The following is a 19,856-nucleotide window of genomic DNA, read 5'->3' as shown; positions in this document are numbered from 1 at the left end:
GATACGGCTGGAGATTACTCTTTGTGTTGTACAGACAGAACAAATACAGTGTCAACGACGGGCGTAATTCATCTGGAACTCAAATAGGGCGCGCTCTGGCCTAGGCAAGGACCACAGAAGTAAACTAGTTGTCACAGGGGAATCTTAACAACATCATGTCCATAATCTACAGAAATAGATCAAAATGTACTGGTGGCTAATCGACTGGCGGCATTCTTGGCGTCGAGCCGGTCCTCGTCATCGTCCGCCACGATCGAGCCAACGCCGCTGGGAGACCGCAATCGGCCTTTGGCGATGCCTTGCCCGTTAGTCTCGTCGTCCTCGTCTGCTGCCGGAGCAACGAAGCTACCACTCATGCTGCGTCCGAGGCTGTCACTACGGCGCGGAACCCCACTCCATGCGTCACCCTTAGGACCTTGACTGGAAGCGAGGTTTACCCGGCGGACAGCCGGGTGTGCTTCACGACCTAGGCGGCTAAGTCCACCGGATGAGTCGATAGACCGAATGTCCGGACGAACACTTTCGAGAGTCGCCAAAGTTCTCCGCTCCGCTTCGATCTGGCGAAGGGTATACTCGCGCAGACTGTTCAACATATCGTTCGAGGTACGCTCAAACCAGGCACGCTTCTCCAGAAGAAGGTTCGAAGTGACGCGTTGTGTCCGCTTGGTCAGATAGTCCTCATGGCTCTGTGCCTCGTCCAGGGCGTTGATGGCTTCGTCGACCTTATCTGACCGAACGGACGAGCTGACTTTCAGTCGGTCCGCAGCTGCACGCTTGCTGCGTGTGGCTTGCTGAGCTTGGATGAGCTCGCGCAGAAGGATGTGCCGATTAGTCAGTGTTTCCTTAACAATAAAGGCATCTGAGGAATGATAGCTCAAGGGATCTTCAAGAGTAGTCGCCTCGGCGGTCGCCTGGACCGCGTGGAAGTCTCCAACCGTTTGTATAACCCTTCCCAATTTCTTGAAGGCATTAGCTAGGCCGGGGTGTGTCTCCTGCACGTGCATCTGCCCTAATTTGACGCCGAAATCGGATTCAGCGAGGCCGAGTCCTGAGCGGAACTTGTATTAGTGAATTTTCTTCCAGCCAAAGAGACATCAAGCCACCTACCTCGACGAGCCTTAACCACGCGGTCAACCTTATGACTGGCATCCATAGTTCCAAGGTAGAACATCTTCACAATAGGCCGAGCATCCTGCAGTTCAGGGGTATCATCAGGCGGCGGGGCGAACTGCTTCAGGACCTTTCTCCGAACACCTGTTGCAGGCTGCTTCATTCGAACGACGGGACTGTAGCCAAAGTCGCTTTCGACAAACAGAACCACCTCATCATCCTGCATAAGAATTTCATTGCTCATAACGATGTTCAGCCACCGCTGCATCGATGCCTTGACTCGGATCTCGTCTTCTTCGGTTCCTGCCCCGGCGGGGGTCAATGGAGGCGGCACTGCGGGGACGAGAACCTCCGGGTTCGCGGAGATCAGATGGTCTGCTAGTTTTGCGAACTCGGCATGGGTACGCCGAACGTCTCGGTACTGTGTCGTCCTAAATTTGGGGACATTTGTCTGATGGCCAGCGTCAGTTTATTGCTGCAGGCGAACAGTGTGCCACAAGAACACCGCTTACATGGACATCAAATCGTAGGATAGGATCCTTCTTCCCGGTCCTCTCCAGTCCCGTAATTTTAGCTTGGATCTTATACGCAGGCCCAGTTCTGGCATTCAGTCTGGCTCCGGTTTGATAGCGCGCGGGGAGCTGAGACCGAGGCTCGTTCGTATACTTGGCTTGTGTAGCGTACGGTGGCTGCTCAACAGCATAGTCAGGGTCTCCTAATTGCGCACTTTGAAGTCGCGCAGATAGATCAGGCGAGTCTGGGGCTCCGTTCTCGGACGATCTTGGTCCGGAGTCATCGCCCTCCTGGTCGCCATTGTAACCGGGCTGAAGGTGCGGGGGTAGCGGCGAGGAGGGAATATCATTGTTGTTGGATGCAGTGTAAGACGTCTGAGTCGCTCGAGGAGATGCCCAGGGATCAGAGCCCGAGGGATGATCCGGGTCCTGAGTTATGGCCGAGTAGTCCATGGGATGTTATGTATGCCTCAGGCGGATTGGGTAGTCTTCTGGCTCCGATGGAACCACGTCTACACGGAGCTGCGGGCGCGACCTTGTTAGTTCAGACGACGACCAAGGGGGGTGAAACCGAATCGATATAACAATACCTGTAGACCCTTAAGAAAACCGATTGAAGTATTTGGAAGGATCAAGCGAGAAAGAAAAGCCGTCACAACGTGGAGAAAATGAGGAGACGAGCTCTGCCTAGAGAGGGAAGCGTTGAAGATGGGGGCGGAGGTAGAGTAGTACTGCCTTACGTCGCTGGGGAGGATCGGCGCCTGATTGGCCAGGCATTCAACTCACTGATCTGCTTCTTGAGAGAAGAGTGATGTACCACCCACTCTGAACCTTCTCCCTCGCGCAGTTTGCATCATCTCCTCTATTCCTTTCTCTTTTCCCTTCATTTAGTCTGAAATGAAATGGATACTTCCAATTGAATGAGAATATACTGCCAATGATATCCGGTCATGGTTGCAGCTCCTTTCCTGCGCAGCTTTCCCCAGGCGGTGCGATCCAATCGTCCTAGAGCAGCTGGTGATGCTGCCAAGCGCCTTGGGTTGGGAACAGGACGAACCACGATCTCTGACAAGATATGTTTGCTTCGGAGTCAATATCAATCAAAGGGTTTCTCGACATCTACATCAAGATGGCAAGAGAAGATTCTGGACCGAACAAGGAACATTGGTATCATAGCCCACATTGATGCAGGCAAGACGACCACCACAGAGCGTATGCTTTATTATAGTGGCTTTACCAGAAGGATAGGAGATGTGGACGAGGGATCTACAGTCACTGATTTTCTCCCTGCTGAGCGTGCCCGAGGAATCACCATTCAATCGGCGGCCATTACCTTCCACTGGCCGCCAACAGCTGAGGAGAGTGGTAAACCACAAGTGCAGAACCCAAGATCTGTGACATCGCATACGATTAATCTGATTGATACTCCTGGACACGCGGATTTTACATTTGAAGTTCTGCGATCGTTGCGCATCTTGGATGGCGCAGTATGCATACTCGACGGTGTAGCTGGTGTCGAGGCGCAGACGGAGCGAGTCTGGCACCAAGCCAGCACCTATCGCATCCCCCGGATTGTCTATGTTAACAAACTAGACAGAGATGGGGCTGCATTTGGGCGGACGGTCAGAGAGGTAGGCTCCCGACTAGGGGCCTTCCCGGCTGTGTGCCAGATTCCGTGGTTTGAAAACGGCGATGGTCGCTTTGTCGGTGTAGCTGACGCGATCAACCTACAAGGCCTTCGATGGCAAGAAGGAGACGGCAAGGTGGTCAAGATGCTGAGCCTTGCGCAGCTAGATGCCGAGGAGGCCCAACTCGGTAAGGAGCTCCGACGTGCCCGTATAGCGCTTGTCGAACTGCTGAGCGAGCACGACGAGGCAATGGTGGAGAAGTTCCTGGAATGCGATGAGGATCATCTTGCCGTCCCTCCGCAAGACATCCTGGAGAGCCTGCGGCGATGTCTCATCGAGGAGCCAGGAAGCAACATCGTCCCCATTTTTGCGGGCGCCAGCTTCCGCAACATCGGAGTCCAGCCCCTGCTAGATGCCGTGGTGAACCTCCTTCCGAGCCCGATCGAGGCCCCCGATCCAGAGGTCAGCATTGGAGGGGTTCAGGGAGGCTTGCAGCGCCTTCTCACAGGCGAACTCCTTGTAGAGTCGAGCGAAAAGACCGCATCTCCAAAGGGCAAGCAGAAGAAGAAGTCCGTCGCGCATGCAGAGTCCCAGAATGTGATGAAGAACCTGCAAGGATGCGCCCTGGCCTTCAAGGTAGTCAACGACGCCAAACGAGGTGTTTTGGTATATGTACGGGTGTACTCTGGGTCCCTGGATCGCAACTGCGTCCTGTTCAACACCAACCTCACCGTCTCGGAGCGCGCCCCGCGCTTACTCAAAATGTACGCCAACGATGCGGTGGAGGTGGATTCGATCCCCGAGGGACACATTGGCGTCGTGGTAGGCCTTAAACACGCCCGGACCGGTGACACCCTCGTCTCCTACGCGGGGAACAAAGCGACACCTCCAGAGCCGCTCAATACCCTGCAGTTGCGGCCCATCAACGTACCGCCTCCCGTCTTCTTCGCCAGCGTAGAGCCACACAGTCTGAGCGAAGAGAAGAAGGTGCAGGAATGTCTCGCGCTCCTCCTGCGAGAAGACCCCAGTCTCCATGTGGCCGTCGACGAGGACTCCGGGCAGACCCTGCTGAGCGGAATGGGCGAGCTCCATCTGGAGATCGCGCGCGATCGCCTGATCAACGATCTCAAGGCCAAGGCAACCATGGGCCGCATCGAGATCGGCTACCGCGAAACGCCTCTGGGCCCGTCTCCCGCCGTAACCAAGATCTTCGACAAGGAGATTGCCGGCCGCAAGGGCAAAGCCGGCTGCACGGCCCTAGTCGAGCCATTCAACCCAGACACATCACCCGCCCCTGGACCGGATGCTCTCGCCGTCGAGACCCGCGACGGGAATCAAATCATCATCCTCGCTCCCGACCTCCAAATTGAACGCACCAAGAAAGGCACCGAGGAGAGCCCCTTCCTCCCACCAGGCCTGGACGCACACACCTTGCGCACAGCCCTCCAAAACGGGTGCCTGGCTGCCCTCGCCCGCGGGCCCCAATTCACCTTCCCCATGCACAGCACCCGCGTTACACTAACCCTCGACCCGGCCGCACACATCTTCGGCACCGACACCACCCCTCCGCCCTCTCCGCCGCAGCCCGCCTCGCCACATCCGCCGCACTTCGCGACCTCCTCCCCTCGCCCACCCAGCCAAGTCCAGGAACCTCGCTCATGGAACCCGTCATGAACGTCATCATCAGCGTCGACGAAGCCAGTCTCGGCGCCATTGTCCACGACATCTCCGCCTCCCGCGGCGGCCACATCGTCTCTCTCGACGAGGACATCCCCATCACAGCTACCGATGCCTCACCCGTGGGTGCGGGCGCCGAAGAACCCGTCATCATCGACCAGAGCCGGATCTACGCGCCCCGGATCCCTTCGAGACGCCCTCTGTCGGCGTCGAGATCCCCACCGCGGTGAACCGGCCCCGCACCATTACGGCGAAGGTGCCGCTGAAGGAGATGGTGGGGTACCTGAAGCATCTCCGCAGTCTGAGTGCGGGTCGGGGCACGTTCGTGATGTCTGTGGATCGGTTTGAGGTTATGAGCGCCCAGCGACAGAAGGCTGTGCTGGCGGAGTTACGCGGAGGCTTTTATTGATAGCACCAGCGCACCCCCAGCTGTACTATAAACTGTATTACTACGTACTCTACTACTCATGACAAGATGTATGCGTATGTACTTTCTGGATAGCAGATGAAGATATGCTGCCGTCTCAGCTGGCATGTAACGTAGCAAGACAAGACGCTCATCCAAACGACAATCGTACTCGAAACCATCGCAGAACAATCACTTCCAGAGTGTACATACTCACCAACCAAAGGTTACCAATTATCATCCCACCCTCCCTCGTCACCCCTCTCCCACCCGAAGACGCCGTCCCCGTCGCATTGCCCGACCCGGCTCCAGACGACCCCCGCTCGGCCCACCACCACTAGGCCGAATAGCCGTTGTCCCAATTGCACTCGACCGCGACGTATTCCGGCGGTGGGTATCCTGCTCCCCCAACGAGGCGAACTCATCCCAGAAATCCTTTCGCTCGGGCTCCTGGCGCCGCCGGGCCGCCGCCGCAGCGCCCTCATCGGCTCCCTCGACGAAGCGAGTCAGATGGTCTGCGGCGCCACGGGCACCAACCTGGATATTCTGGCCCAGCTGCGCAGCCTGGAGGCGCGCCTGGGCTGCGAATTCCGATTCAGCTATCTAAAACACACATTAGCCTACGCTTCCCATGAGGCAGTTGCTAAAGCTTTCCAAGGAGGGGCGGGTACCGTCTTCGCCGTAGGCTGGATGTACATCTCATTGACCGTCTTCGCGCTCTTCCCAACAGCCGTCGTAAACCAGCCAAACCCCTTCGTTAGCGCGCCGACGGGATCTTTCTGGAACTCGTCTAGGCCCGGCACCGGCCCGCGCGCAGGGGATGTCTTGGATGCTGCCGTGGGGGGCAAGCCGCCGCCGAAGCCGGTGAATTTCCCGCCCTGCGAGGGCGGCAGGGAGGCCGAGCGCGCTGCGTTCTCGGACCCCAGTTTGGCGAAGTATGTCTCGTTGCGGTCTTTCCTGCTCGCGCCGGCGGGGTCGAGACCGTCGTGGGAGGCGGGGGAGCCGGCGCCGCTGCCCCTGTTTATGCTTGTGTTCGTGAATGGCGTGCTCGAGCGAGATGTGGATGGCTCCGCGGCTGGCTTTTTGGGCTTCGGTTGGCCGGGGACGTATTCGCGGCCTTCGACGGTGGCGGAGAGTCTCTCCTTCCATTCTTCGCCGACTTCGCCTTCGTACCTTTCCTTGATGGTTGAGTCTTCGAAGGTCCGGCCTTCGGACTGCGTGATAGGGTGGTTGTCGTAGAATGTCTTCCAGGGGTCGTTGCCTCCGTTCTCCATGCGGAGGATCTCGGAGGTCTTGAAGGCGTCCATGGTGATGGAGCGGACGAAGGAGATATGCACACCTAATCCACGATGCGTGCCGGCGCAGTTGAGGCAGATGAAGGTTCCGAATTTAGGAGAAGCCTAGACAGGAGTGCCAGGTCAGACTACTGTCCGCGTATCCAGCTATGTGTATTGAAGCAATGGTGCGGGGGCTGAGATGAGGTCAAAGAGCGGACGAACCCATTGGGGCGAAGGAGCACCGCAGTCGCAACATTTGTCGTTTCCATTTGTCTTGGAGATTTGAAGAAGCTAATAAGAGAAATTACCAAAGTCAGTCTGGTTATCTCGATATGACACAATCGCCGCAAACGAGGAGGCAGATGCGTACCTTGGCCTTCGTTTCCGGATCAACCTCCCACATTCGAGACATGGTGTGTAGCGTAAATCACAAAACGGACGGCAATAATAGAAAGGAGAGTAGATCAGAAGGCAATGGTTCTCTCAACCCCCTAAACGCACTGGTGTGTTTTGGAGTTCAAGCCGTCGTTGGCTCCCTAATTCAAGTTAATGGCGAGCCGCCCCCTCCACAAAAGATGTATCGTGGCCACAATGCAAGATTTGGAAGAATAGAGCAATGGGTTAGACAATGATATATGATAAGCAGACAAGAGATATATTGATCCAAATATGTCAGAACAAATAAATAATGTCCATCCGCCCAAGGATGAAGACTGTTTGATCTCAGGCTCCTGATCGAGAAATGAGCGCCAAGAGGCCTCCGTCGGGACTACCACATATGACAGAGCATGGGGAAGATACCGCGCAAAGCAATCAAAACTCCACTATAGGATACCATAATTTCGGTACTGATGATTCAACAAAAACACTGGAAAGAACACATTCAAGGCCAGCCTTGCGGCATATTTCATAAGCTAAATGGTGGCTAAGATACAATACAGCGAATAAAGGCAAGATTCGTTAGAAAAGGTCGAGTCTCCCGTCATCACGAGATCCTACGCCGTTGGTCGTCTCTCCGGGTAGGGATGCCAATTGGGTTATCCCGTATAAAACAAAGGAAAAAACATCATCATCATTCGGAGCTGCGTCCCCTTTGACCAAGTCGAACGGAAACGATATCCACAGCTTTTCCCCAGGCCTCTTTTAATCGAGAAAAAGAAAACTTTTGTCGAAAAGAGCATCTTCACGATGCTTACCTATGAATATAATTATCCATGCGCATTGGCCATCACCCTCCACCATCACTCACCCGACTGACTTTCGTCAGCCGAGAAACGCGAAACCTGTTCGGGAATGGAACGATCTTGACATTTAAGCAGCAGCTGGGGGGTGTTCTCCTGCTCCTCAGCAACAGGAGCGGCAGCCTCAGTCTGCTCACCAGTGGGGACGGCGTCATCCTCCTTGCCGGGGCTGTCGATGGCGACCTTGACGGCAATCTCGCGACCCTCAATCTCCTTGCCATTCATCTCCTTGACGGCCTTCTCCTGGAGCTCCTCAGAGCCGAGAGTGACGAAACCGAAGCCACGACCCTTACGGCGCTCGTTGCGGGCCTGGAGCTTCTTGATCATGAAACGAGGAATGGGGCGCAGGGCAATCTTGGCGGAAACAGGTTGGTAATCGGCAAAGATTTCCTTGAGCTGAGGGAGAGAGTTAGTAACCGGGCTAGCTTAACTCAAGAGAGATAGGTACCTTGTCCTCGGTCAGATCATAGGGCAGGTTAGCTACCATGACCTTGGTCTTGGAAGGAATGCCATCCTCGGGGGGCCACGCTGCTTCTGAGGACGAGGAGCACGAGGCTTGCCAGTCTGCTTAGCGGACTCGGCAGGACCGGCATTAGTAGCCTCGTTGGCGACCTCGGTCAGAGGGTCAACCTGACCGGGAACGTTGGTAGGAGCCTCAGTAGTCTCGGGACCATTCTGTTGGTTCTTGGTCATATTGTCAGCAAGAGGTCGGGACACCAGTTCAAAGTGCAAGGGAAACTTACGCGACCTCCACGACCGAAGCGACCTCCACGGCCACGGCCGCGACCGCGACCACGGGAACGACCACCTGCCCGCTTGCGGCCTTCAGTGCCACTGGCGCCCTCACCGCCACTTGTAGCACCCTCCGCCTTAGCCTCGGCAGGCTCTGGCTTGCGGGCCAACTGAACAGAGACCTTGCGCTGAAGAATCTCCTTTCCGGAGAGTTCCTCGATAGCAGCAGTGGCCTCGTGAGCAGTGGCGAGATCCACAAACGCATAGCCGACAGGGCGGTTAGTGCGGGGATTCACAGGAATGGAGGTGCTTTCGCTGCAGAGAAATCATGAGTTAGAATTTGAGTTCAATTACAAAAAATAAAAAGTTCAGTTTAATAGAGCGATTCAGTTGCCAAGTGTAGCTTTTCCAATGAGTGGCGCGGTGGTGTGCTCAGTGCTGTGACACACGTGGCGGCAATCTACCCCAACAGTAGTAGCTGTGATACCCGTTCCGCAGCTACTAGCACACTGGAGGATCCAAAGCGAGAACAGAAGAAATGAAGCTCAGAAGGGGCCGCAACTCACATCTTGTAGTTCTTGAAGAACTCCTTGAGCTCCCCCTCAGTGGTCGCATAAGCGAGGTTCCCAATATACAGCCGACGTCCCTCATCGGCACTGACCGCCGCAGCATCGGTGGCCTGAGCCGGAGCAGGAGCAGTACCGTTGGTGGCCTCGGTGGTGGTAGGGCCTGGTTGTCGGCTTGGTTCTCGGCGGCAGCAGACATCTTGAAAGACTGATGACACAAAAGTAGGTGTGGTTTGTTGATCGGACTTGACGAGCTGCACGGATGTGGTTGATGTGTCACGGACTCAGGGAAAGCGTGAAGTTGCCTGCCTGTTCTTTGGACTTGACGTTTGACTTGACTTGATCGGTTGGGACCGGAAGAACTTGAAGAGGGGGTGGAGGGAGGAAAAGGGTAGCTTGGTGCCCTAGATACGGAAAGTTGAGGGGGAAATCCTGGGTTTGATCTCAATTGAAGATTTGCCTTGGGAGGGAGAATGGGAAGTCGAGACGGAGAAAGGAGAAGGCGAGAGAAAAAGGGCAGCAGCAGCGGGCGGTGGCACGCTAGTCTGTTTATGGTAGGTTGATGCCTGAGGATGTGAATTTCATGGTGCCCCGTATGGGCTGCTCTCGGGGGCGGTGAGCCCTGAGTCATCGGCGGTTGGCCCCTAAGCTTAGGCATTGGATCCACCTAAGCCTTCCTGGGCCTTAGGGGGATCGAAGGGGCTCTCCTAGCTTCCATTAAGGACTCTTCCGCCAGGCAGACCACAGAAAGTCAGGTTCTGGACAGTGTTGACATCACCGCTATCCACTCTCCGGTGGCTAGTAGGCCTAGTGTACCAAACATTGAAGCAATAGTCGGGTTATTAGATATTACGGCAGAAGTATGGTACGATTTACGAATTTCATATGATATTGTCATGCCACACTAGGTCAGACGGGAGTAAAACATGCTGGATTCATGGATAATGAGTATTGTCTTCTGTGTTACTGCTGAATGCAGCCAAGACCACTATGGCAGATCCCAGACTTGATCCTTTAAGGAAGTGAGCTCGTGCTCGTTGGGTTGGGCTCCACAGTTTACCAAACCCACAGCACTTTCGATCGCTGTTGACTGCCATCCATGAATTTCCTTAGCGATTACCGTCGAATTGACTATCTCCATGGCCTTTTGTCCCCACTTGCAAGACCCCATTGTAGCTTGCAGTACTCCGTATGCAGAGCTTTAATGACGGCTCCTATGCTCCTGCCATCGACGCTCCACCATCTCAACCTCCTCTTTGATCCTGGCATGCAACTCTTCCCATGTCCATCTAGGAATACGCGATGAGAGATTCCGAGCGCTGGGTTTTCGCGAAGAGTCTCAACCATCTTTGTCTGCGGCCATGTCCCTATGCTCGGAGTGAAAATGGTTGCTCGGGTCGGCGGCTGCATCATCTGGTTCATGCGTCCTCTTGGTTTCAACGCGCTTAAGTAATACTTCCACCACTCATGGATCATCATGTTACCAAACTGAGCTGTGGTGAGATGCTCTTCTTCCAGATGGATTCGGGGTCACCCAGGATGGCAAAGATTGGCGCGCAAAATGCCACAGAGACTTCGGGGACTGTTCATCCATGTTCTTGCGCAACTAATCCCACGGGAAGTTTTGTGTGACCGTCCACGCCATGTCTCTGGAGAATGATTCTGGGTAGGGGTTTGCCCACTGGGTACTGTACTGTACATTTGGTTGATTTCCCGCCTGTATACCGAATGGAGCGAGTGGCGCAAGAGTGTCCCACAGGCAGAGTGTAGTACTGGGCTCCAGGTCCAGCATCAAAGGGCGTGACAGGAGCGACAGGAGCGACGGAACGACAGGCCAACTGCAGTGCTGAGCATCGTCCTGGCCAATTATTCTGCCTATAGCCTGCTTGGTGACTGCTTGAGTCTTTGACTGGAACGGTCGAATCTCCTCTCTGGCTACTGTTGATGCTTCCAACAGCCTTATCATTCACCTTAAGGCTTGGTTCGTTACTCTCTGTAGCGGCGGGACTTTGTTCTTTCACTGGGGGCTTTGCCTTTTTGAGGACAGTAGGTCCTGGATTGCTACTCGTCCTTTTGCTGGGCACCTCTGGCTCTTTCTTTGCTTGTGGCTTAGGCTCTTTGACTGAAATTAGTGAGATACATTAGCACTTCTTTCTCAGCTTCAATTAGCTGATACGTACCGTTGCAGAGTCTCTTGCTGTTTGAGGCAATATCAGACTTGAGGGTCCGAGTCGTCTTCTTTTCAGTCATTGTCAGGATGTGTTCTAAAGTCCGAGAGCCCTGGCAGGTCTTCAAGGCCTGACTGATTGGGATAGAATATGCAGATAGCTGAGGTGGCGTTGCTGTGTTACTCCCTCATCCTCTAATATCATAGCGTGACACTCACTTATGCTGGCGCTTTTTGAAAGCAGTCGTGCACGCTTTATTGTAAGGGTGGTTTGACTAAAGAGACTTGAAAAAACAGCTCTTAGGAGATATGTTTGCATAGAAGGAAGAGAGAAGAGCAATGTAGACGTCTACAGAGTAGATTCGGCCCTTTATATATTAATCTACAGGAGTCCGTAAAGTGAATGTAGGATAGATTTACTATAGTGAATTCTCCCACTACCATCATTTTTCCTTAATTAAGACATGCTTAATTTTGGGACATTCACTGTGCTAGAATACTTATCAATTTATTCTGTGCTTTTTTACTCAACATAACTCTTTAGTGGCGTCTTGTTAATAGTCAGATGATGTTAGGCCTCAGGCATCAACTCTTTTTCCTCCAGGTGCAGAATCGAGTTATATAACACGTCAACAGTGATCTATTATTGCATATTATAGTACTGTGGCTTGTGATAATTAATGACTACAGCAAGTCTTGGATGACAAAGTGTGAGAGGAAGTAAAATGGCGCTGGCCAATCCTTGCAGAGACCATGGTGTGCCAGGACGATCTCCTCCTGTGCCTCGACGTCAACGGCACAAGGACGTCGCTAGCTGTGGAGACTGCACCACTGCAGACACTCTTATTGACGGGAATTCGACGGGTTACACGGCTACAGGCAGATTGATAAGCCCTGAGAGAGCCATGGATGATACCCTAAAGGCCATATAGTTGACTGATTAGTCAAGGAGTCCGGCCTTCTTTCGGACATGCTGAATGGCTGGTTAGTGGTTCTGGTCCTGGTTCTCAACCAATGCCTCGTCCAGTGTCCGGCTGCTGGTTCACCACATCCAATTTGCCTCTGCAAAACCTTCTTAAACTCTTCCCTGTCCTCTGCACCTCCTCTTCGAGAGAAAGGACTACACTCCTTTTTTTCTTCAGTTATCCCCAATGGATCGCATAGAGCCTGTGGGCGGCTCTTCCGATGCCTCTGAGGACCACCACCCGCCTTCTTCCAATGATGCGATACCTGGAGGGACAACGTCATATCTCCGACCGCGCGCCCCATCACTCCGCTCGCGCCGTCCAAGCATCCGCATCCAACGCCCACCCTCAATCAATAGCCTCAGTTTACAGGCGCAGGGAAATGCGGACAACAATAATACGTTGAGCGCCGGCTGTGAGGACGCATTAATTTCTCGAAGGAATTCTCATATCTTAGGGCCCGACGCTACCAGAGCCGTTCAGTATGACGGGACACCGAATGATGGAACTCGCGATGGTGGCGATGGAGATGATGGCGGTGCTGTCTGGCAGGGTCGCCGGCGTAGCAGCTCCGAGCCTCGTCCAGGCCGTTGGTCTGCGTCCAGCTCGTTCGTTCCTCCGCTGTTGACGACAGGTGATCAGACGAACGTGATGCCCATGTATTCTCTGAAGGAGGAGCCGTCAAGCCCTCACAGTCCAATTGCCGAGCTTCCTTCTTCCCAGCCCTTTTCGACAGCGTACCTTGAGCCTCCTCCACCGGTAATTCCAAGAAGAGGAAGCCGGAATGTCTTGCGTCGGACCAGCGAAGCAGCTCTCAATCGATTCTCGCGGAATCGCGCGTCAACTGTCAATGGCACTGTTCCTGTCACGCCGCCTCCGAATCCGAATGTCAATGAATATCACCCTCACATGGTAGATGTGCTGGACGTTATTGGTGAGTACTTGTGAGCGAAGATTTATATGCGACCAGTTGCTGATCCGGGTACACTCTCCAGACCCCGAAGTAGCGGCTTTATCTACCCTCACCAACGTGCAAAACTCTCTCTTTGTTCCCAACCTAGGTAGTTGGATCAACCGCATGCCCACATATACCCTCTCGCCGCCCAGCCCTCGCGATGAGTCAAGTACAGAGACCGAGGAGGGTGAAGCAACTGAGACGGACACGAAGCAGACCCGTCCGACGTTAGCCCACCGCCTCTCCTCCGTGCTAGACGAGGGCCCCGAGCGCCAATTTGCTGTTCTCCCGGAGGAAATGACCTTGGAAGGATGGACAAAGGAAGAGTTGGAGGAGTTGAACGATCGGGTCAGACATATGTTACATTCCCGACGTTCAGCCTTTAAGCGGTCCATGGTTGGATTTGGCAAATATGTGTCGAAACGTAAGTCGCTGGACGGCATGTTTCGGCTGCTCTTGTGATCCGTGGCTAATAGCAGTTTGTCGACAGCGCTGGGGTTTTTAGTTACTCTATACGCAACTCTCATCACCCTTTTTGGACTTGCGTGGGTGCTTTTCCTTATTGGTATGCTTTCCTCCTCAGATATTACCAAATCCCGACGCTGACATACAAAAAAGGCTGGATCAATGTGGGAGGAAGGCAACTATACGTCATCAATGTCATCGACAACGTACTTGTGGCTTTATTCGCGGTCATGGGTGACGGGCTGGCCCCCTTCCGAGCCATCGACACGTACCACATGATCTTCATTGCACACTACACCTTTCTAACCTGGAAGATACGCAAGAAGCGCGACCTCCCCGCGCTCAGGGACAAGAACGACCTTCCCGAGCGCGGCGAAGCAGACGTCGACGTCGATGTCGAGCTCGGCGACTCCCCCAAGGATGAAAAGCACGAGTTCTCCGTGCTCAACCCCACCCAACAGCGCAAACTCATGCACCACCAGGACAAATTCGCCAAATCCCATACCTTCTACAAGCCTCACGAAACATACACCCACCACGCCTTCCCACTACGCCTCCTCATCGCCATCGTCGTCCTCCTCGACTGCCACTCCCTCTTCCAGATCGCCCTCGGCGCCTGCACATGGGGCATCAACTACCACGTGCGCCCCTTCGCCCTCACAACCGTCATCCTCTGCTGCTCCATCACCTGCAACATCATGGGCGGCGTTCTTATCATGATCGGCGACCGCCGCACCCGCAAGAAGGACGTCGTCGAGCGCCTCTTCCGCCAACAGCTCACTGAGGAAGCCGCGAAGAAAATGCAGAAGAACAAACGCAAGGAGGAGATGCGCAAATCAATCGAGTTGAGGAAGTCATTGGATCAGTCGCGCAAGTCACTCGACCAACGTCCGTTGAAAGTTACGTCATAGCCTTGACAACTTCATTCCTCTTCCTTCCCCCTGTCTACTTGTATTACGAAGACTACGAATATACCCGATCGCTTTGGGCATCGGTGCGCCCCGTCGCCATGTATTATATCCGCCTGTGCGATCACCTATTCACCCTACCTAATTACCTGCAGTTCACATCACACGTTATATATGTGCATTATAATTATGGCTCTCATATATGGCATTTTGGAGTCGATTCTGTCCATGTCCGCTTGGCGTACTTGAGTGTGTTGCTATATAGTTTGTTTGCTTGACAACTCGCTAGAGATCTTTCTGTCCAAGATTCAAGGCCGTTTAGAGCGTTTGCTTCCAAATCTTGATGTGATTGCTCCAACATCATAAGCCTCCATATCTCCGTAGCATGACATGATCTTGTATTACGGATCCACCAGCTGTAGTGACCTTAAATTGTACCATGACAAAAGATTTTGCATTCTATGCGCTGAGCGAAGTGAAAATCGTCCTATACAACTCAAGAGGGGGTCCCAAAACAAGAGGAAAACAAAGAGGGAGGTGATATAGACATGCAGTTGGCGCTCATTTACAAGATATTCAAATGCCAAAGGAAACTATGGAGGCTCAAGCAAACTGTACAGAGATATGAGCAAGGAGACAATGGCTGGGGAAAGTGTGAGACTGGATCTCACGCTAATAGCTGATCGCTGTCGAACATAGATTTTGGAATCAAGACGAAAGGTAAGTCAGTTCGAAGAGCAAACGACCCGCTGAACAAGGATATGGAGGTACGAAGATTAGAGGGAAAATGAAATCAAGTGAGTGACACGTCAAGTCTCAGCTGATTCAACCAAGGAGCCAGACGTGGGATTTGTTAGGTGTGTGAAAAAAGGCTGTGATCCATTTCCATGGACATTCACAGTTCACGATGTAGCGCCTCATCGTCGGTAGTCTTTTGCGAGTTTCGTCTGCTCAATATCTCTTCGAGGATGTCGAGCCGCTCGCGAGTAGTCCTGATAGCATGGTTCATCTCGCGATCAGACATCCTCTCATTGCGCAGCTTATCCAGTAGGTGAGGGGAATCCTGGCGCAGCTGGGAATCGGTGGGTCGGTTAGCTGCCGGGAAGGCCATCCCCTCCATGCCAACTCGATCCTCCAGCCAGCTCCAGAGTTCACTCTCCTCCCTTCGCCACATTTCTTCATAGGCAGCCAGCCGTTGAGGTAAGGAATAACCAGGACATCCAATATCATGCGACACCCGCGACGTTTGAGAGGGGCTTCGGAACAAGACCATGAAAAGCAGAATGCCAATAACCAGAACAGTAACATTGCCAATCAACAGCGGCTTGAGGATATCCACAACAGGCCCAAGCAGCCCATGGACTGGCTCCAGAAAGCCCCAAGACTTGGCCTGCAACACATTCGCATCCTGAGTCGTGTTAGAGGCCACAGTGGCTGCCTCTTCGGCCCCCGTATCGTTCTTTCTACGTTTACCATTTTTACCGCCTGCTTTGGTAGCGCCAGCGCCACGAGCACGGGGAGCAACCGCGGCTTTGAGGGCGGCGACAAGCTCGTTGCCGAATGTGGTCTGGCCATCAATGGCACCCTTTTCGATAGGACCTATATGTTCTTAGCGTTAGTCCACGTTATCAAGCTGCGAAAACAGATGTTACCTTTCAACCAACTCTTGCCCGACCATTCAATCGTGCAAGTCATAAAAAACCGTGTTTGATTGCCCGGTGCCCATGTGAACAAATATTTGGTCTTGGTGCAAAATACATTCCCACTAGGCACATCGGGAGTCTGCGTCGAAAGGGTGACGAGTACAGCTTTCTCTAGGTCCAGAAAATCCAAGGTTTCAGTGCTGATGCACTTGGTCTGCTTGGGACCAATGGAGCCATTGAGCGGTTTGATGTATGAATATTTCCTGGTTCTGCTTTCGTTTGTAAGGCCTTTCTTTTCACTCTCGAACTGGAGTTCGCCGGACTTTTGGTTTTCAACAAGGAACTTGGGAATGAACGAGCCGGATGTCGGTCCAAAGACATAAGAATACACTTTACCGAGAGGGGCTGGGATGATTTCGTCTTTGATGACTTTGTCATACTGGCCGTTGGGCTCAGTATACTCCGTTGGCGGGTGAGTCGCCGGGCCCGGGAAGTCAGCGTCTACATCCCCACCTGGACTCGGTTTGCCAGACTTCGACTCTCCGTTGGAGTTGGGCACCGCAGTCGGCGCTGTACCATTGCCATTCTGAAGCAGACCGGAGGCTTGCCGGCTCAGTCCTTTCGTAGGGAGTGAGCGCTCGCTGGCGTTCGCACTGGCGCCTCCTGGTCCGAAGACGCTTTCAGCGTTGTCACCCTCCTCATCCTCATCGTAGATCTCTTCTTCCTCGTCATCATCGCTCTCGACTTCGCTCTCGCCAGCCTTTTCGGTTTTATCACCGGTACCGGTCGCAACCCTTGTTCCGTTTACGGAGCTCTTGAGGGCGGGGTGGTTGATCTTCCAGATGTTCACCATCAGATCATACGTGGACTCTCGACTGAGTAGACTTCGGAAAGTATGACGAGCGTGCAATGTCTGGATGGCTATTGCATTGGGAAACACCATCGCAGTTGACTCTTTCTCTATGGCCACGATTTCATCGAAACTGATAACGAGAGTGGTAACCCAGCCGAGGATGTTGCTGGAGAAGCAAATGTGCCCTTCGGAGATGTAGATACGCCCCGCCAGGATGATCTCTCTCTGCAAGGCACAGCTGTAATCTTCGATGAGGTAGTCATCCTCGGGAACACTACGGAACAGTTGATGGAAATCCCGGTTTCTCTTCTTACTCGCCACAGCGAACCCTGTCAGGCGAGGAACACTGGCATTGGCGCCCGGTACCCCAGGGCGATAGCGCTAGCACCAACCAGTCCCACCGTCGATGCGGTCGCACCGGAAGAGCCTCGATGACGCCTCTGAGCCAGTCGACTTCGCACGCTTCCGCTTCGATGAGGCCGAGTGCCAGTTTCGCCCTCGAATATGCTACCGCTCGGAGTGGTCTGATCACCATCCGCGCGTGAAAGGGAGTTGGTTGATTGCAACTCCAGGCCCTCCTCTGCCGGATGCGCTGACGATTGTTCAGAAGGTTTTTCATAAGCCATATAGACCGCACGCGCAGCGTGTTGATCCTCAAGTCTTGCTGCCTCCTCATCTTTCTTGTAAGCGGCACGTTTCTCGGGTGCCCTATCAGGTTTCGTGATCACAAGGCCATCAGGAGTCGAAACAGAACCGCCAGAGGGCGCACCAATGTCAAGATGGCTGAAATTCAAGTCCCCAGACCCCAGCGTATCGATGGCAGATGGTTTCCTTTCCCCGGTTGGCCTCTCAGTCTCTTTCGAGCCTTCCGCTGTGCCCTTGGACTGTGATTCGTCAGAGGCTGCGGGTTCAGGTTGGGCCACTGTCCGCGCCTTGGCTTGTGGATTGAGGCTGCTACTCAGAGTCGACGCGGCATTCTGAGCGGCAGAAAAGACGGAGGAGAAGAAACCAGTTTGCAGGTTGCTGGACGGAGACCTGGAAGGAGCTTTTGGTTCTTCGGCGGTAGGGGTCAACGCGGATATAGAGTTTGAGAGTTTACTAGGCTTGTGAGACGCAGAGGACGCAGACCGCACACGTCGGTGCGAGATCATGTTTCCAGACGTGCTTACAATGACGCCCGACGGTAGGTCCTTTGACTTGACAGACTCTGGAGACTCTGTGACGTCAGGGGAGGAGAATAATTTAGGGAATTCTGAGCGACTAATAGTCGGAGTGGGAGGGGTCACGGTTGTTTGAGGTGCAGGGTGCGCAGTATGTGGCGGCGTTCTCGGTGGGTTGGGTCCATCAGAAATCCGCAGAGGCTTGTCCTCCTTGACATCCGTCAGAATTAGCGGGGGTACAGAAGGGGGCTCGACTTCCATGGTCTGACTTCGCTTCGATGAGAGACTGCTTCTTCTGCTCAACAGGCCACCGCTCTTCGTACTCGCGCCCGAGGTAGAAGATGTTCGTTCGCGATTGGTATCCTTCTTGTTTGAATTGGAGCTAAATGCATTTTTCAGCCGCCTGCCCGGCGAGACGCTGCGCTTCTTACTGCTGCGCTCCTCTGGGATACTCAACATAGGGCCCGATGAGGTAGCGGGTCTGGAGAGTTCTCCTTCCAGGAAAGTCTCCGAGGCAGTTGCACTGGGAACACTGGCGGCGGATTCGACGTCTGCCTGCGTCTCGTCGGTGTCATTCGGGTCCACAGAGGTAGTCTTGATTAATGGGGAGGAGGAAGTGTAGAAGCCGGTATGGGAGTTTCGAGTAGTGAGAGGAGGAGTCCTTCAGATGTAACGGGGGAGTGTCAGTAACTAAAATGCTTCTCCTGTATGGTAGACGAGCTATGCGTTAAGGCTTACCGATCAGGCTCTGAGTCGTCAGTTAGAAGAGTGATGACTTCGCCTGGCGGGCTCAGATTGTCATTCGCCGAGGAGGACTCGCCGCGAGACTCGTTTGATCGACTCTCCTGCAGGTCCTGGCCATTCTCTGAGACTAGTGATAGTTCCTCCGTTTGCTTCTGCTCCTTCTCCTTCTTTCGCTTCCGCCGAGCATTCAGTAGCTTGGAGAACCCGCTGGAACCTGCCTTTGCGGTTTCGGCTACTTCGCCTGCTTGTGATTTAGGTCTATCAGAACCGGATGAAATTGACGCGCGCCCATTGCTGCGGCCGGAGCTCCACATGGTGTCTAAGTCGGCGGGAGTGGTCCAGGTTCGATTGGATTTACTGAAACCTGGTGGTTCAGTCTGGGGAACCGGAGGAGGCTCCGGGATCGTGGGTTCATCCATGAGGAATATAGCGGAGTGCGGAAAAAGGGAAGGTAAGGAGGGGACGGGTCGAGGAGCCGACGCAGAATGTGAGTAATGTTTACTCCAGTCCAATCAATGACCTGAAGGAAACCTTTACGCCGGTTCTTGAGTGTGGCAGAATCGAAGTATAGAATCCTTGCCTAAGCCTCCATCAAGAACTGGTGGCTGGAATGAATTCAGGCTGTACAATTATAGGGAGGAGGGGGAAGAAATAGCATGGGGGGAGCGGTTGTGGACGACCGCATTCCCAGCAGCATGGTTTCACAACAGAGGGAAGAGAATGCTGGTCTTCTACTTTCAAAAATCGAGGGATCAGAACTTGTAGATAAAGAGTAGATAAAAATGAAGCAAAATGAACGAAAGTCAGCGAGGGACACGATGGAGAAGAAGCTTGAGGAGGCCACTTG

At 53.7% G+C, this 19,856-nt stretch overlaps 7 protein-coding genes across 7 annotated transcripts; 2 read left to right on the top strand and 5 right to left on the bottom strand.

Annotated features, from left to right (window-relative positions):
• Positions 1-3: 3 nt before the first annotated feature.
• On the bottom strand, positions 4-2,315 carry P174DRAFT_501629 (retromer subunit VPS17). The gene is made up of 4 exons (XM_024831040.1): positions 2,213-2,315; positions 1,623-2,144; positions 1,108-1,561; positions 4-1,048 (listed from the first exon to the last, which is right to left on the bottom strand). Exons 2-4 carry the CDS (start codon positions 2,073-2,075, stop codon positions 180-182), a joined length of 1,776 nt encoding a protein of 591 aa, XP_024685558.1. The 5' UTR covers positions 2,076-2,144; positions 2,213-2,315; the 3' UTR covers positions 4-179.
• Positions 2,316-2,476: 161 nt separating this feature from the next.
• Positions 2,477-5,392, top strand: P174DRAFT_438760 (mitochondrial elongation factor MEF2). The gene is made up of 8 exons (XM_024826620.1): positions 2,477-2,575; positions 2,609-2,639; positions 2,673-2,729; positions 2,760-2,834; positions 2,871-2,893; positions 2,918-4,762; positions 4,888-5,053; positions 5,089-5,392. Exons 1-8 carry the CDS (start codon positions 2,573-2,575, stop codon positions 5,334-5,336), a joined length of 2,448 nt encoding a protein of 815 aa, XP_024685557.1. The 5' UTR covers positions 2,477-2,572; the 3' UTR covers positions 5,337-5,392.
• Positions 5,393-5,484: 92 nt separating this feature from the next.
• On the bottom strand, positions 5,485-7,022 carry P174DRAFT_457688 (GTPase-activating protein GCS1; the record flags this gene model as incomplete). The annotated part of the gene is made up of 5 exons (XM_024829576.1): positions 5,485-5,504; positions 5,636-5,936; positions 6,005-6,733; positions 6,833-6,901; positions 6,981-7,022. 5 exons carry the CDS (start codon positions 7,020-7,022, stop codon positions 5,485-5,487), a joined length of 1,161 nt encoding a protein of 386 aa, XP_024685556.1.
• An 829-nt stretch (positions 7,023-7,851) lies between these two features.
• Positions 7,852-9,348, bottom strand: P174DRAFT_428449 (RNA recognition motif domain-containing protein; the record flags this gene model as incomplete). Its single annotated transcript, XM_024825513.1, has 6 exons — positions 7,852-8,247; positions 8,300-8,382; positions 8,403-8,526; positions 8,595-8,898; positions 9,150-9,262; positions 9,286-9,348. 6 exons carry the CDS (start codon positions 9,346-9,348, stop codon positions 7,852-7,854), a joined length of 1,083 nt encoding a protein of 360 aa, XP_024685555.1.
• Positions 9,349-10,735: 1,387 nt separating this feature from the next.
• On the bottom strand, positions 10,736-11,622 carry P174DRAFT_501625 (uncharacterized protein; the record flags this gene model as incomplete). The annotated part of the gene is made up of 3 exons (XM_024831039.1): positions 11,536-11,622; positions 11,330-11,477; positions 10,736-11,271 (listed from the first exon to the last, which is right to left on the bottom strand). Exons 2-3 carry the CDS (start codon positions 11,397-11,399, stop codon positions 10,736-10,738), a joined length of 606 nt encoding a protein of 201 aa, XP_024685554.1. The 5' UTR covers positions 11,400-11,477; positions 11,536-11,622.
• Positions 11,623-12,016: 394 nt separating this feature from the next.
• Positions 12,017-14,966, top strand: P174DRAFT_438756 (DUF2985 domain-containing protein). Its single transcript, XM_024826619.1, has 4 exons — positions 12,017-13,215; positions 13,277-13,660; positions 13,727-13,801; positions 13,855-14,966. Exons 1-4 carry the CDS (start codon positions 12,468-12,470, stop codon positions 14,610-14,612), a joined length of 1,965 nt encoding a protein of 654 aa, XP_024685553.1. The 5' UTR covers positions 12,017-12,467; the 3' UTR covers positions 14,613-14,966.
• A 538-nt stretch (positions 14,967-15,504) lies between these two features.
• On the bottom strand, positions 15,505-19,428 carry P174DRAFT_428446 (GRAM and VASt domain-containing protein; the record flags this gene model as incomplete). The annotated part of the gene is made up of 4 exons (XM_024825512.1): positions 15,505-16,208; positions 16,262-17,379; positions 17,472-18,926; positions 19,004-19,428. The coding sequence occupies 4 exons, from the start codon at positions 19,426-19,428 to the stop codon at positions 15,505-15,507; spliced, it is 3,702 nt and encodes a 1,233-aa protein (XP_024685552.1).
• Positions 19,429-19,856: the final 428 nt, after the last annotated feature.

This window comes from Aspergillus novofumigatus (assembly GCF_002847465.1).
Source record: "Aspergillus novofumigatus IBT 16806 chromosome Unknown P174scaffold_2, whole genome shotgun sequence".
NCBI lineage: Eukaryota > Fungi > Ascomycota > Eurotiomycetes > Eurotiales > Aspergillaceae > Aspergillus > Aspergillus novofumigatus.
This window is presented reverse-complemented; position numbering and strand designations above follow the sequence as displayed.

Excerpts from the sequence above, each read along its gene's own strand:
- P174DRAFT_438756 (XM_024826619.1), top strand. The coding sequence starts at position 12,468 with ATGGATCGCATAGAGCCTGTGGGCGGCTCTTCCGATGCCTCTGAGGAC. Across the intron at positions 13,216-13,276 it reads AGATGTGCTGGACGTTATTG|ACCCCGAAGTAGCGGCTTTA; the intron begins GTGAGTACTTGT and ends TACACTCTCCAG. Across the intron at positions 13,802-13,854 it reads GTGGGTGCTTTTCCTTATTG|GCTGGATCAATGTGGGAGGA; the intron begins GTATGCTTTCCT and ends CATACAAAAAAG.
- P174DRAFT_438760 (XM_024826620.1), top strand. Across the intron at positions 2,640-2,672 it reads CAATCGTCCTAGAGCAGCTG|GACGAACCACGATCTCTGAC; the intron begins GTGATGCTGCCA and ends GGTTGGGAACAG. Across the intron at positions 2,894-2,917 it reads ATGTGGACGAGGGATCTACA|CGTGCCCGAGGAATCACCAT; the intron begins GTCACTGATTTT and ends CTCCCTGCTGAG.
- P174DRAFT_501629 (XM_024831040.1), bottom strand. The coding sequence starts at position 2,075 with ATGGACTACTCGGCCATAACTCAGGACCCGGATCATCCCTCGGGCTCT. Across the intron at positions 1,562-1,622 it reads TCCTACGATTTGATGTCCAT|ACAAATGTCCCCAAATTTAG; the intron begins GTAAGCGGTGTT and ends GCTGGCCATCAG. Across the intron at positions 1,049-1,107 it reads CGTGGTTAAGGCTCGTCGAG|GACTCGGCCTCGCTGAATCC; the intron begins GTAGGTGGCTTG and ends AGTTCCGCTCAG.